The sequence below is a fragment of the Fistularia commersonii genome, chromosome 8 (assembly GCF_037954325.1).
Source record: "Fistularia commersonii isolate RoL2024-O1a breed Wild chromosome 8, RoL_Fcom_v1.0, whole genome shotgun sequence".
NCBI lineage: Eukaryota > Metazoa > Chordata > Actinopteri > Syngnathiformes > Fistulariidae > Fistularia > Fistularia commersonii.
In genome coordinates, this window is record NC_141291.1 from 19,994,453 (window position 1) to 20,009,011 (window position 14,559).

The following is a 14,559-nucleotide window of genomic DNA, read 5'->3' on the forward strand; positions in this document are numbered from 1 at the left end:
TGACAAGGCTTTTGATGGTTTCTTCCCTCAGCTGTTCACTCTGGTCAGAGTCTTTGAGGCTTGCATTGTACCAGTACCCTAGGCCCTTGACTGACAGCCCTGATACTAAGCGAATGGGTGTCTCCTTGATGTGGAACCTCTGGTATACAAGTTTTTCCTTGACGATGGAAATGCTCCTGGATTTACTGGGTTTGAAGTTCATCTTTGCTCAGTCAACATTGACCTGAAGGTTTCCCAGCAGTCATGTAGTCTATGCAACGGTCGAGGGCAAGGTGGTCAAATCATCCATGTATGCATGAATAGGAGGTAGATGATGCCCAGATTGCAGCTGTTCTCCTCCCACTTGGAGGCTCGGGTGATCACCTTCATTACCATGGTGAAGGCGAGAGAGGAGATGGTACATCAAGCCATGATTCCCAATTCCAAAGATTGCCATGATGTTGTGTATTCTGTTATTGAAATACAGAATTGCAGATCATGGATGAGTAGTTCTTCACCAGGCCTGTGATGGTATTTGGGATGTGGAAGAAGTCAAAGGCTGTCCAGATTAGAGAAAGGGGAAGAGATCAAAAGACGTTGCCTAGACCTACAGGACTCTTCCGTCCCTTTTGGCTGATTGAATCTTGAACCATACTATGGTTGTATGTTTAAACATCCTGAGAAACCAGGTATTCTTGCTTTTTCCACAGATGTATCTATCATGTTGTTTTGCTTCAGGTACATTGTCAGCCTTTTCGTACCAATGCTAAAAACGACCTTTCCTTCCACATTTAGCAGGTTGATGTGCCGTAACTGCTCAATGTTTTAGGCATCCTTCTCCTTTGGGATCTTTATTAGGTCTGTATCGACAGTTTCCCACTCTTTCTTCCTGCTAGACTTTGGCCCATTCACCTTGGGTGTATGGCCTTGAATGTTCCTCTCCAAAGCTGGTTGCATGTTACTTGGTTCCAAGTTCTGTGATGTTGTGCTTGAGTCACTTTCAACCTATGTGGTGCTGATGCTTGTTGGACTGTGGGTTGAGTCCTGCCACTGACCTTCACTTGCCTGACTTGACCTGTCTTTCAGAGATACTGGTCAATACAAGTTCCCGGCCTCAAGTTCTTCAAGCATTTAATCTGCCCTTAATGAAAGAGCATATAAAACATACAATATCATAAAAAATATATATGTGTGTGTATGAGATGGACCCAAGTGGAACAATGAGCAGTAGTGCTGTATGGTTAAGTGACACTGACATTCAGGAAAAGACAGGAAGCAGACCTAGAGGTAGCAGAGATGAAAATGTTGTGGTTCTCTTTGGGAGTGACGAAGATTGAAAAGATCAGGAATAAGTCCATCAGACAGCGCATGATAGATGTTTGGAAATAAGGTCAGAGAAGCCAGACTGAGATGGTTTGGTCAGAGGAGGGATAGTGAATGTATTGGTACGTGAATGCTGTATTTGGAACTGCCAGGCAGGAGGTCGAGAGGAGAACCGAAGAGAAGAGATTAGGGTTAGATGGAGGAGGGTGGTTTGCTCTGGTGACCCTTCAAGGGAGTAGTGCAAAGTAAAATAAGAAGATATTTGCATCTTCTTACACTAAGCAGACATATTAAAGACTGCATGCAAATGCACATGTTATCAATATGGACTCATCCTTATGTGATAGCAGGGACACTACAGGTTACAGTTTTACAGTAAATAGGCCCACGAACATAGACGCACAGAACAGGAATTATAGACAAAAAGAGGGGATTCAGGTTTTTCTTCTTTATCATAAAACACATTCCCACTGATGTTGTAGTGAGTTGTTATATTTATTTTCTGACAGGATAGACAGAAATAAGATCTTGTGAATTTAGTGACAGTCCCCTTAATCAGTCAGGTTGATGGCAGGTTGTAAGATGCAGTTTGGCTTCTCTTTGCCAGCTGTTATTTAATTTTAGCTATTAAAATATGCACATCAGAAGTATTACAGTAAATTCTATATTTCTCCAAATTGCTCCCCTCTGTAATCAATCTAAAAATTCCCATGGCACCCCCAACAACACATGCTCACATGCTTATGCAGCATGGGAAAAAATCTTTGTAATGTGTAAGTAACAGCAATGTTATATTTCCAGAGGTGAGGTCTCGAGAGGAAATACTAATGTTCATGATGGAAATTCTTCTTCTTCTTATTCTTAATTTATCTCTATTGTAGTTTTCTTCATGCTAATTTTAAACTGCTTCACATCCTAAACAAAAACAAAAGTTTGATACCAAAAGTTGGATACAATTCATGCCAGTTCATACCATTAACTCATATATATTACAAGTTCAGAAATTCTCTGATTTAAGATCATCTGGTCATCGCCTTCTGCTCTTCTTACATCTGAAACACCATACAGATACTTCCTGTTCAACCTGACCAATGTTATATAATGTTAAACATGGTTTGGAGAAACTGTAGTAAGATATGTACAATGATTTTGGAGCCATGATTCTCAGTAGTGAGCTCTTACTTTGGACAGATATTGTTGTCAGAGGCAGATTGTTACCATTAGACTTGATCTTTCAACTCCCAGTTCTAAGTTCAGTCATGCTGAAAAAGTATGATTTAACCCTCTCAGGCTCAAATTAAGTTGTAGTTGCAGGAAAAATCTGATATTTGGCTGTCACAAATCTGCAACATCTGCCTGGAGAAGGTTAAATCTCTATGAAACTGTGATGTGATTTGAACCTCTTTTTGGTGTTTCTCTTTGTTGGTCTACTCCAGCTTCTCTGATAGGCTCTTACTTGTTTCGAGTCAGCTGTTCAGCCATTCCTTTGTGTGTTTGCTCTGAAGTATATTTATGTGTCAACTAGTTGTTTCAAAATTGGTATTCGTACTGAGCAACAGCACCCTGTGGAAAGCTTTTAACGAGAAATGTCACCATTCACTCAACAGTATAATATGGCAAAGGCCTCACACCATTGCCCATATCGGTCATTTTGCAGAACTACTCTCATCTCACACACCAAATACTTTTCGCATCCAGTCAACAAAGGTTTAAAGAAAAGAGGAGGAAGGGAAACTGAGGGGGGTTTACATCTCTCATGTTTTCTGAAAAGAACAGTTGAATAGATGTGGTGGCTCAAACCCAAGTAAGGGGTTGCTCTCAGAGGCATTAGTGTTAATGATAGAGTTTTTAGTATATGTTGCCTGCAAAGTACATGAGCAAGACTTCAGATGTTTATGTATTGTCTGACCTGTCAGGAAGTGAAATTTTTTTCCCCATAATCAGCCTCACACAGTATGTCAACTGTGACAATTAAATCCTGAGTGGTTTCATCTTGTTTTAGGATAATTTTGCAAATTAGTTAATAAAAAGTCTTTACAGCGCAAGAAAAATTGTTGGTACTTATTTTATTTTCACCTCTGTGATCGTGTGCCATTTTATTCACACATCAATTTATGGATGTAGCCACCATTTGAAAGCAATTTATTGATTTATTTTCCCACACTCTTAATATATGTGGGTGAAATATCTGTCATCCATGCTCTACTCTTAGTGGAACACAGTAAGACTATTGGAAATTATCAATGTGCAGCTAAAGCTTTGGAGGTAAAGCAGGTAATTTTAGAAGTGGTTTGATGATTCGTTCCAGGTTCAATCCCCGTGTCCTCCTGATGTAGTATGAAACTGTCCTTGAGCAAGACATTGAACCATAAATCCTCTTGATGGCTTTGCCAGGGTATTGCAAGTTGGCACATTCCATAGTGGCCTCTGCCAGAAGTGTGTGAATGGATATGAACAACTGAGTGAGAAGTCGAGCGCCTTGAGTGGTCAAAAGAAAGTAAAGCTCATATAAATGAAGTCAACTCACCATTTATATTAATTAATATGTTTTGAGTGACTGAGTAGCCACTCTAAACAGTTTTCATTGCAGTTTTTGCAGACTCATGCCAGGGAGGTTGATTCAAGTCACTCATCTTTGTGTTTGAGTATAGTCAGGTTTTAGATATTTTCTGGAAGAGCTCAATGTTGTAAAATACAACAAGACTATTAGGGGATGCTGATACTGTCGACTGCTTTGGGTTCATGTCTTTTTGAAAGTGGTATTTTTAATCATGAGCATCTTGGTCACATAGACTGAGTGAGATTTATAGCCTCTATTCACTGAAAGCCTCTAGACTGACTACAACAAGGGGAGGGGGGGTTATGCTGAGGGTGCTGCTTTGGACCTTTTTCTCGGCTGATGAAGGGTTGTTTGACCTTCTGATTAGCAACTCCTCTGAGGCGATGGGGTTTTGGGGGATTAGTGTAGTATTTGCTTGTTTAAGATTCACAGGGTTATAATCGGGATACTGGACTGGTTTGACTTATTGAATATTGGCAAATTTTGATTGGTTTCGTAATCAAGTAGGCAAATGTTATTTAGGTAAAATATATGCTGCTGCAAGCATGCCGAATGACAGTCAACTAACCTGCAAGACAGATAGATTGTTCGTTGCAGCACATAATGGAAATTGGTTTTGTGACACGCAATCAAGTATAGTATACCATGATACAATTGCACTATGCATCATATACTAAGATCCTTGGCAACACTGACAGTATTTACAGTATTTAAAAGAAAAAAATAAACAAATATTCATTTATTTTCTTTATCTTTCTTTTCATTCATTCTAAGTCTTTCATTCCAGTTTTAGTAAGTCAAAACATGCCCTCGCATTAGGTATATCACACATGAACATTCATTCACACTGGTTCTACTCTCTGGAGTCGCAACAAGAGCAGAGTCCCGACCTAGATGAGTCAGGTTTGATTTGGGAGTTAACTCTCCCACCACTCCTTTCAGATCTTCATTGTCAGGGGAATAGTTCGAGAGTAGTGTGCACACATGCACACACGCACACACACACACACACACACACACACACACACGCACGCACAAACACACACGTGTATGTAATGCAAGAGTGTTACTTTTGAAAAGTGTTGGAATATGTAAGTGTCTCCATTTCACAAAGCTTGAGGAAGCAGACACCCCGCTGTTTTGGTCTTTAGTAAACACTCTATCATTGTTTGTTTTTTTTAGGTGAAAGGCAGCTGTCCACGTCTGTTTCCATGCCTTGTTCAAAATTAAAACTGAATGGTTGAATCATCACACTCATGGGAATGCAATGCTGTCTGAATCCAGATGGGAAACCATGCCTAACATGGCATATATAGAAATGTTGCTTTAAAAGATGGAAAACATACTGGAGAGAAGTATAGCTAGGTAAGCTTTGAGTCATAACAATCACAGTAAATTACTGAAAATTACATAGAAGTGAATATTGCACAATTAATCAAGTTATTTGCTACAACGGTCAACATACAACAGTCACTCAGCAAAATAAGGGTAACATTTTGAAGACATGACCTAAAATAATATGTATTATCATTGGTACAAACACCTTTTAAAGACCATTCTGCAGAGTTTATTTACAAGGTCATATGTTATTATTGGTACTGTGAAGCTTCCAGTTGGAGGCGAAATACAGGGTAACCAGGCTTTCTTACTCAAAGTTCTAATGTGAAGAAGGCTTAAAAAACTCTAATGTCTCTAGCTTAGTAAGCTATGAGGGCTGTATTCAGTTGACAGTAAACTCAAAAATAGATTAAATAAACCTGTGCATGTATTATTTGGACCCATGTGGATTGTCACAGTTTACTTCCTATCACACCTTTTGTGGAAAAACAGTCAAGCATCCAAACTTCTTACCGGGTTGTCTTTTAGGGATTAGAAACACATCATAGCTGATCACATTTGCATGTGTCTTGTTAGTTTTTACCATAATCCATATAATCCATTAAGCAACTATCGAGCAGCAACATTCATGCTGCAATGTGCTTTTATTATGATAAGCATTATGAACCTAAATCAGGACAAAAGTAAGTGTTTCACAACAGTTTTATTTTCCCTTTCCTTCTTTTTTCTTTTCTATTTTACTTTCAATGTCTATTTGAAAAAGTGTTTGAGCAAACAAATATCTCTAAAGTAATTGTACCAGAGAAGAAAAATAAATACAAACGGTTCTTCATGTTTTCACAGGAAATGTGCAAATACGTAATTTTATTCCCTCAGGTTCTTTAAGATGTATCATCATATAAGTGTAATTGCTATAATTTGCATTCTCTTGTAATCTCTTTTCTTCTCGATGCATATTTCTGCTTTGTTGGTAAGGTTAAGGCTGGCCTTCAGTGTTTATTCCCTGCTTGTCCTGTTGTGCTTTTTATCATTATATCAGTTAAGCATTTGCTAAATACCTAATATACTGTGCATTACTCTCGACCCTGTTTGGCCTTGAGTTGACCACAGTCCTATTTAAGTCCTCTACATTTTTCATTTCCTTTGCCACAGTGCTGGTTCTCACCACTCCATAACTGCCTCACCCCCTCTAAAATGGAAGCCTTTGTCCCCATGTGGATGATTCAGGTCAGAATATATTCAATGGAAATCCCCTCTTGCAGCACACAAGGGACATCAATATGTACCCAGTGGTTGGAAAAAAAGTTAAAATGGCTCAGTGCCATAATTTATTCAGGCATTGAACTGGCTTGGGGTTAAAGTTGTGAAAATAGCCTAGGAAAAGATGTTCTGTGAAGCCATACTTGCTTGTCAAATATATTCAAATCAGTCAAATTTAAAAAGCATAGGCTTTGTGTATGCAAGGGCCACAAGGCCACAAGAGAAAATATGCAATTCACTCACCAGACAGCCTTCATCTGTGGCCCACTGATAATGCCTATTGTATTAACACATTTGTATTCAAATACTTCCAAAGAACCTTATTTCACTTTATAAAAATCTTTCTCTGTCTCTCACACATATACACACATATTAAATGGAATTGTCTTCTGTTTTTTTCGGGGTGGTTGGTTTTGGTGTTAGGGTGCAAGGCATTATATTACAAACATATGAATTATCAGCTAGCAATATTCTGCTATACAAAATCAAAGTGTGGTTGAACTATGGTTCAATGGACTAACAATACATTTGCTGAAGAAAAAAAAGGGAATTGTTCTTATCTATGTAGTATTCATCTGGAATGAATCAGTTGTTATGGCCAGGTTGATTTCAATTCAATAGCTTAACAGTCTATTACAAGTTAAGTAGCGTAAATGTTGTGCAAATTAACAGCGTCAAGGAGTAAAAACAGCAACCAATTGCATAATCATTCTGCCATGTGTTCCTTTCTATGATCATAATCAAAGAAAAACAAATCTTTCAGTCCTTCTTTGTTAGTCCAGCAACATATAGTTAGCAATTTCTATAACCACTCAGTGTAGATAATGGTTGTATTTAACATATTGTGGCGAGTCACGAATGTTGGGGTTTATGTTGATGCTTGTTTCTGTGTGATTTTGGGGTTACTGGAAATTTGTGGGTGTGGTTTGGGGTGCAAGGAATTAATTTTTTTTTTTTTTTTTCACCTTGAGTGGAGCTGGAACAGTAGTTGTATTGCAGGCTTGTGTGGCTGTGGCCAACAACAGCTATTGGTTATTATGCGTTTTACGTCAACCAGGTGTTTTCCCTGACTGAAATGCTACATTATTATATTGAATACATATTATATCTCCCTGGTAGATATTGCTATTGTAGATATGAATTGTAGTGAGCCATGGAGATGCAGTCGCTCTGATTGCTGGCGCTACTGTAAAGAGTGAATTATTAGTTCTCAAATGTTGCTGTTCTATTGCTTATGATGGAGTCATGAGTATCTGTGAGTCGTGATACAGTTGAAATGTTTGAATCACTCCAGTGAAAACCTTGACTGAAATGGAAGTTTTGTTTATTAAAATATGTTCCTGTATGAGATTGCAGTTGCCTTTTCATAATCTGAACTCTGAGGTCTTGCATTGTTTGGGATGCAGGAGTGACAAAAGTCCAAGCCCTCTCTTTGGGTCTGGTGGTCTTGCCTGACTCATTACTTGCTGGCTTACTGCAATATGCTCGATACATGTGTGTAAGTATTGTGTAATTTGAATTTATGGGTAAAGACAGTATGTTGACAATGTATGATCTTTGCATGTACAGTTTTGGTAGATAATTAATGGCTGTGCTAAATAACACAATGAAAATATATACGAAAAAACCTATGCACGTGCAAAGCCACACACATAGGCATGCATACTTTATCCTTAGACCGTCCTTTACAACCTTATCAGTATGCCGAGGCATCAGCTTCATTACATCGTGCTGGCAGCCAGTCAGGGGGAAGAAGGGCCCCTCCATGCTCTCCAGTTAGAGCAGGAGCTGCTCACCTTACTTCATGCCATATCAGTGATTAGAGTGATCCAGAGCTATTACATTACAGCTGACCCCTATCTCTTTCACCTCAACGTTGGGAGTTGATTTGCCACGATATAAGAGCCACTTGAGGAAAAAGTAAAGTTAGTTGGAGTGTGTCACAAGTTGGCGGTATTTACGACCTGGCTAAGTAACATTTTTTTTTTTGTTTTTATGTTTTGAGTTTAGTTTTAATTGTCCCATTCAAATTCTGTGCAACTGGCATACAAAAAGTAAATGATTCAACGCTAATTGACTGAAGTTGCGAGTAAGACCCAATGCAGGTTGAAATATTTTTTGTATGTCCATGGAAAAGTGGCATTCACTCAGAAGAAAACAAACATAAAAAAACACAGAAGAGTGAGGATGCAAGATGACGAAACAAGATGACGATATAGTACTTCTCAAGGGCTGTCTGAGTTCACATCCCAAAAATTGGTCATAGTGTTTTGTTATGTTTCTTAACAGTCTTGACAAGGGCATTTTAGGATGAGAAGAAATACTTTTATTGTCACATTCAAGACCCGGGAGCTTGAGGGTTCTTTGCTACATCTTAGCTGTTCCTAGGATTATGCTCTTCTGCACAGCTCTCAGGTGCTCTTTCTGGAGCCATTCTCCCAGCTTGGGGGTTACCACTCCTGGATATCTCAGTAGGTTAAGCTAGTGACTTTGGAAAGAGCGAGGGTTCAAATTCCACACAAGGTGGATTATCCAAGCGGATCCTATCAAAAATGAATAATCTTTACAAAATCACATACATTTCAAATGCAAATGACCTCTGGTAGAATGTCTCTATTTAATATTCACATTTTCAAATTCATACAAGATTATATTTTTCAGGTAAAAACAAGGTGGGTGTTGATACAAATAATGACATACCAATCAGAGGTAAAAGTACCTGCATTATCACCCCCCATAACTCCCAATAGTTTGGTCGTCTTTGGCCTGGATTGATGGCAATCTCAGGCTGAAGTGGCTGTGGTTGATATTAAATGTGGGACCAAACAAACCCTTCAGACTGCTTGGATAATCCCATCCCAAATTAGATAGAGGGAAATGGTTCAGGGAGAATGGGAACATTTAAGTTGTGACCTTCAGAATAGTGAATGAACAAATAAGTACATATTTATCTTGCTTGTCCTAATCTGTGATCATTTTCTTTTTACCTTTCATGGATCTGCATTTTACCATGAAAATATATGGAATTTCTATTTTTGTCCTAATTGTCCTAATCTGCGAGCATTATATTTTTACCTTTCATGGATCGGACATCGTTTTACATGTTTAACCAGGTAGTGAGGACCAGTAATGAACCTCTGAAATGCATCTTTTTTGATCTTCTTTCACACTGAGCATTCATAAAGGACGAGCTTTTGCTTATTATCTTTAATCCTTTCCAAGGGTCTACAGACAAACTGACAGATGAAATTATCAAACCTTTCAATAAAAAAATAGAGGTCTAGATATAAAATCCAACAATTATCAGGCAGTAACTGCCTGTCCATCATTTTTATTCCCCCTCTCTGTGGTTTTAGGATGTGTGTCATCTTTAAGCCTGTCATAAAGGCCATTACAGGATGTTAATTACATCAGCGAACTGAGGTGAATCTCATTAAAGCCCTGAACTAAATGTGAACCCGTTGGTATTGATAGTAGACAAATGCCATCAAATGCATTTATTGAATCTTTAGCTTAAATCAAGAGCAGGCACTACTAAAATGGGAGTTTACTGACATTGTATTTTGCTAGATATGATCAGAGGTGTTAGCAGAACATGATACATATGTTTGCATCAAAAAGCATCACCAACATTACCAGAATTTTTCAATGCATGGCTTCTATTAGATAAGCGTGTATTTTGCCTGATTTTTTGAGCTTCATGAAGTCACAAAAGTGTCACCTTATCTATAGTCTTGAACGCAGCGATTAAGATGAAACAATGTGATATATGGGCAATTATAGTATGTTTCATGTTATTAATGTTATTCATAAAGATATCATGTTACATAGGGCATCAGATTTCATATGGCTGAACCAGACTGGGCCACATCACACAAGGTTAAACAGATAGAATCAAAAATTAATTTTTTGTTGATTCAACACCAAACCAGTGCAAGAGATATTCTCACTACAGACGGATGAACAACATATTTCAATGCCATTCAGATTATTGTATTCATCCCATCATGAATGGATGTACTGTATGTCCAGTCCACACTTATCTCCGCAGTTGTCTTTGCTTAATGGACTTTTCCATTGGTTGAGGGTAATGTTGCTCCTTTTTAGAAGACAAAAAAGAATTAGTAGAGCTGACAAGTTTGTGGTTCGAATTTGGGTGGAGGGCTTTCCGGAGCCATATGACAATTGGTAGCAAAGGCTATAATGGGGCATCCGTGCTGGGGCCCCACCATGGCATTCCAGGTTCCAAGTAGAAGAAGGCTTTAAAAGATTTGGCTACGGAGACAGAAAGAAGGATATTCTGGCTTTGGTTCTGGCTATGCAGAAAAGAGAAAATGTGGGGACTGACGAGCTACTGAAAGGGATGGGAGGGAGACATCTCTGGCACTGCTTCCACGTACCAAGATATTCTATGATAACAGGATTGAAATATCAGTGAAAGGGGACACCTGGCTGAAGACCTATCAGTTGACTAAGTGGCATTGTTTGTGATGCATCAGGCAGATTTGCCCAGTAGGTGGAACCACCTGTGCTGACAACTAGTATGCTTGAAGAAAAAACTAAAAAACAGTAAAGAAGGGACATGATATGATTGTCTTGCTGAGGTGGTTAAATGGAAATAACATTGCTGTTCTATATCCAAACTTCATACTTCTGTATGCATGAAGACAACCATGTACTAATTAATTAATCAATCGAAATGTAGCATTTATAAAAACTGAATGTGGAGAAAGACCAAATCAAAGCAAAACAAATGGGATTCACAATGATAAAATGAAATCAATTTAAAAGTTGCTTGGGAGTTTTTGCCTCTGCAAATCAGTATGTTTACATGTAATAGAGAACGAGAAACAAGCAAAAGCCAGTGACCAAAGGACAGGAGTTTAATGTTCTGTGAAACAAACATCTGTCCATTTGTTACTGTGCTGACAGACGACTCCTTATGGAGTTAACAGTGCCAGCAGTCACATCAGGATACTGACAGACTAATCATTGGGCTTGCATTCTAAAGTAATTGAGACACTAATGCTTGTAGGCAGCTATACATCAAAATTATATGTTTCGTCCTTAAGGGCTCTTATATTTTCCACTGAGAAAAAGATGATGCATTTTGGCAATGGGGATAAAGACATAGTGAAACTGATGTACTGTTCACTCTTGTTACACCATTAAACATCGGTTATTACAATACAACTTGAGCAGTGATTAAAATGCTTGCTTCCGCTATACTAACACACCTCTGCTGCATCAGATGGAAGTTTACCACAAGCATATGCTTGTTACAATGATGTTCGAATGGATGACAGGTGGTCACCCAACAATTTGCATAACTGCAGTGTAATATTCAAGCTGCTTTGAAGCTATAAACAACTCTATATTGCTTTTCAGGGTGAAGTAGATGATTTTCACCAAATCTCACACTTCAAGTTCTCATGTCACACTATATTACCCTTCTGCATGCTTGGAATGGAGAGTAAAGTGTGAAATAAAGTGTGAAATTACTAATATCCTGCTCAACTTGAGATAAACTTTAGGAACTTAATAGAAAGTTCAGGGTGTTTGAACCACTTTGGTCATTAAATAAATTAGTAAATATGTAAAAACACATTTCCACATATGCATTTCTTGTCTTAATTTCATCAGTGTGTATCTTTGCTATGTTGTTTGTCTCATGTAAATCTCTGTCATTGTTCCAGTGCACAAATCAAGACATTCAGTTTTATCATGTGTTAATAGAAGTATATATACTCATCACTTTTTAGTTGTTGCATTATCATTCAAATATAGACAAATTAGTTATTTGAAAAAAAAAAACAGCAAAACAAAACAAAAAAAAATGGTCCCACCCACTTTATGCAGAGTACATTTATCAGAATTTGCAGGAGGTGGAACTAATCCTGGGCTGTGCGCACATAATCATGTACACACACACACACACACACACACACACACACACACACACACACACACACACATATATATCAAAAAGCAGTATTTTCTGTTTGGTATTTTTCTCTGCAATGAATTATTTTTATTTGCTCATCAATCCTTTTAGTCGTAATGTCATCTGATGCAATTTCTCTCCAGTAAAGGAGCGGATGTAGCGTCTTTTGTGTCTATCATTAATATTCACATCATTCCTTCCTGTATTTCAGTATTTTTCACAAATTAAATGTTTATTTACAACAGGTTGCTGATAAATGTCAATGTCTGTGTTCAAGTAAGTGAGTTCTTCATTAAGTACGTCAAGGATAAAGCAGTTGATGCCGCTTCAGCTCTGTTTTTTCCTTCATTTGAGTTTTTCGTCTTGTTGGTTTTGTGCTCCATCGTCCACTAACCTTTTTCTTTCCTTTCACAGACATGCCTTTGCATGTTCGGCGCAGCAGCGACCCGTCCCTTGCTGGCGAAACTGCAGCTGATCCAGAAGAGCCTTCCAGAAAGAACCCAGTACGCTGGTCCACAACTGCTGGTGTCCAAAAGCATAATCAGAGACCAAATTCAAATGCTGGCAGTTTGGAACGCAAGGTAACATTGCAAATGAGATGATGAGATGAGAACAACTTTATTTATCCCGAAGGAAATTGTTGTGCCAGAGTTTCAAGCAAAAACATAACTGTAATAGATAATAGTAGGAAGGAGGGACAATAAGAAATACAATGAAATATAAATTGTCAAGGTTAAGGCTATCAAGTGTTTTAAGGTCTTAAGTACAAAGATTACAAAGAAAGTACAAAGAAAATGGTTGTTATACTTTCTCTAGATTCACCCAAAAATAATTAACAGGATATAATGTTCATTTGATAATGTTTTTTACAATCAGAAAATATGTCCTCTCAGTGATCCATTCATTCATCCATCCAGTCGCTACTGCTTATCCTACTCATAGTCATGGGGGATGCTGGAGCCTATCCAAGTTGTCATTGGGAAGCCTTCCTGTTCTCCACCCATTACATGTATCAACTGCACCAGTTTGAACTTGTTACCTGTATAAAAGACACCTGTCAACACATTCAATCAAACAAACTCCAACCTCTCCACAATGGCCAAGACCAGAGAGCTGTGTAAGGACATCAGGGATAAAACTGTAGACCTGCCCAAGGCTGGACTAGCTGCAGGATAATCGGCAAGCAGCTTGGTGAGAAGGCAACAACTGTTGGCACACTATTAGAAAATGGACGAAGTTCAAGATGACGGTCAATCTCCCTCGGTCTGGGCCTCCATGCAAGATCTCACCTTGTGGGACATCAGTGATCATGAGGAGGGTGAGGGATCAGTCCAGAACTACACGGCTGGACCTGATCAATGGCCTTAAGAGAGCTGGGACCGCAGTCTCAAAGAAAAAACGTTAGTAACACACTACACCATCATGGATTGAAATTCTGCAGCGCATGGAGGGTCCCCCTGCTCAAGCCAGCACATGTCCAGGCCCGTCTGAAGTTTGCCAATGACCATCTGGATGATCCAGAGGAGGAATGGAAGAAGGTCATGTGGTTTGATGAGACAAAAATAGAGCTTAGGTCCAAACTCCACACACTGTGTTTGGGGTAAGAAGAAGGATGAGTACAACCCTAAGAACACCAGCCCAACCATGAAGCATGGAGGGGGAGACATCCCTCTTTGGTGATGCTTTTCTGCAAAGAGGACACAGCGATTGCACCATATTGAGGGGAGGATGGATGGAGCCATGTATTGCAAGAACTTTTTCAACAACCTCCTTCTCTCAGTAAGAGCCTTAAAGATGGGTCTTGGCTGGGTCTTCCAGCATGACAACAACCCAAAACACACTGCCAGGGCAACTAAGAAGTGGCTCCATAAGAAGCATCTCAAGGTCCTGGAGTGACCCAGCCAGTCTCCAGACCTGAAGCCAATGGAAAATCTTTGGAGGGAGCTGAAAGTCCATATTGCCCAGCAACTGCCCTGAAACCTGAAGGATCTGGAGAAGTATGGAGTGGGCCAAAATCCCTAGTGCAGTGTGTGCAAACCTGGTCAAGAACTGCAGCAAACATCTGATCTCTGTAACTGCCAACGAAGGTTTCTGTACCAAACATTAAATTCTGCTTTTCTGATGAATCAAATCCTTGTCATGCAATAAATTGCAA

At 38.9% G+C, this 14,559-nt stretch overlaps 1 protein-coding gene across 1 annotated transcript in view; it reads left to right on the plus strand.

Moving 5' to 3' along the window:
- The window catches only part of LOC147232216 (partitioning defective 3 homolog), a 330,190-nt gene that overhangs the window by 109,392 nt on the left and 206,239 nt on the right, over positions 1–14,559 (plus strand). Inside the window, exon 4 of the mRNA XM_086151573.1 lies at positions 12,819–12,985. Within this exon, the coding sequence (XP_086007699.1) occupies positions 12,819–12,985 (167 nt within the window). The remainder of the gene's footprint in view (positions 1–12,818; positions 12,986–14,559) is intronic.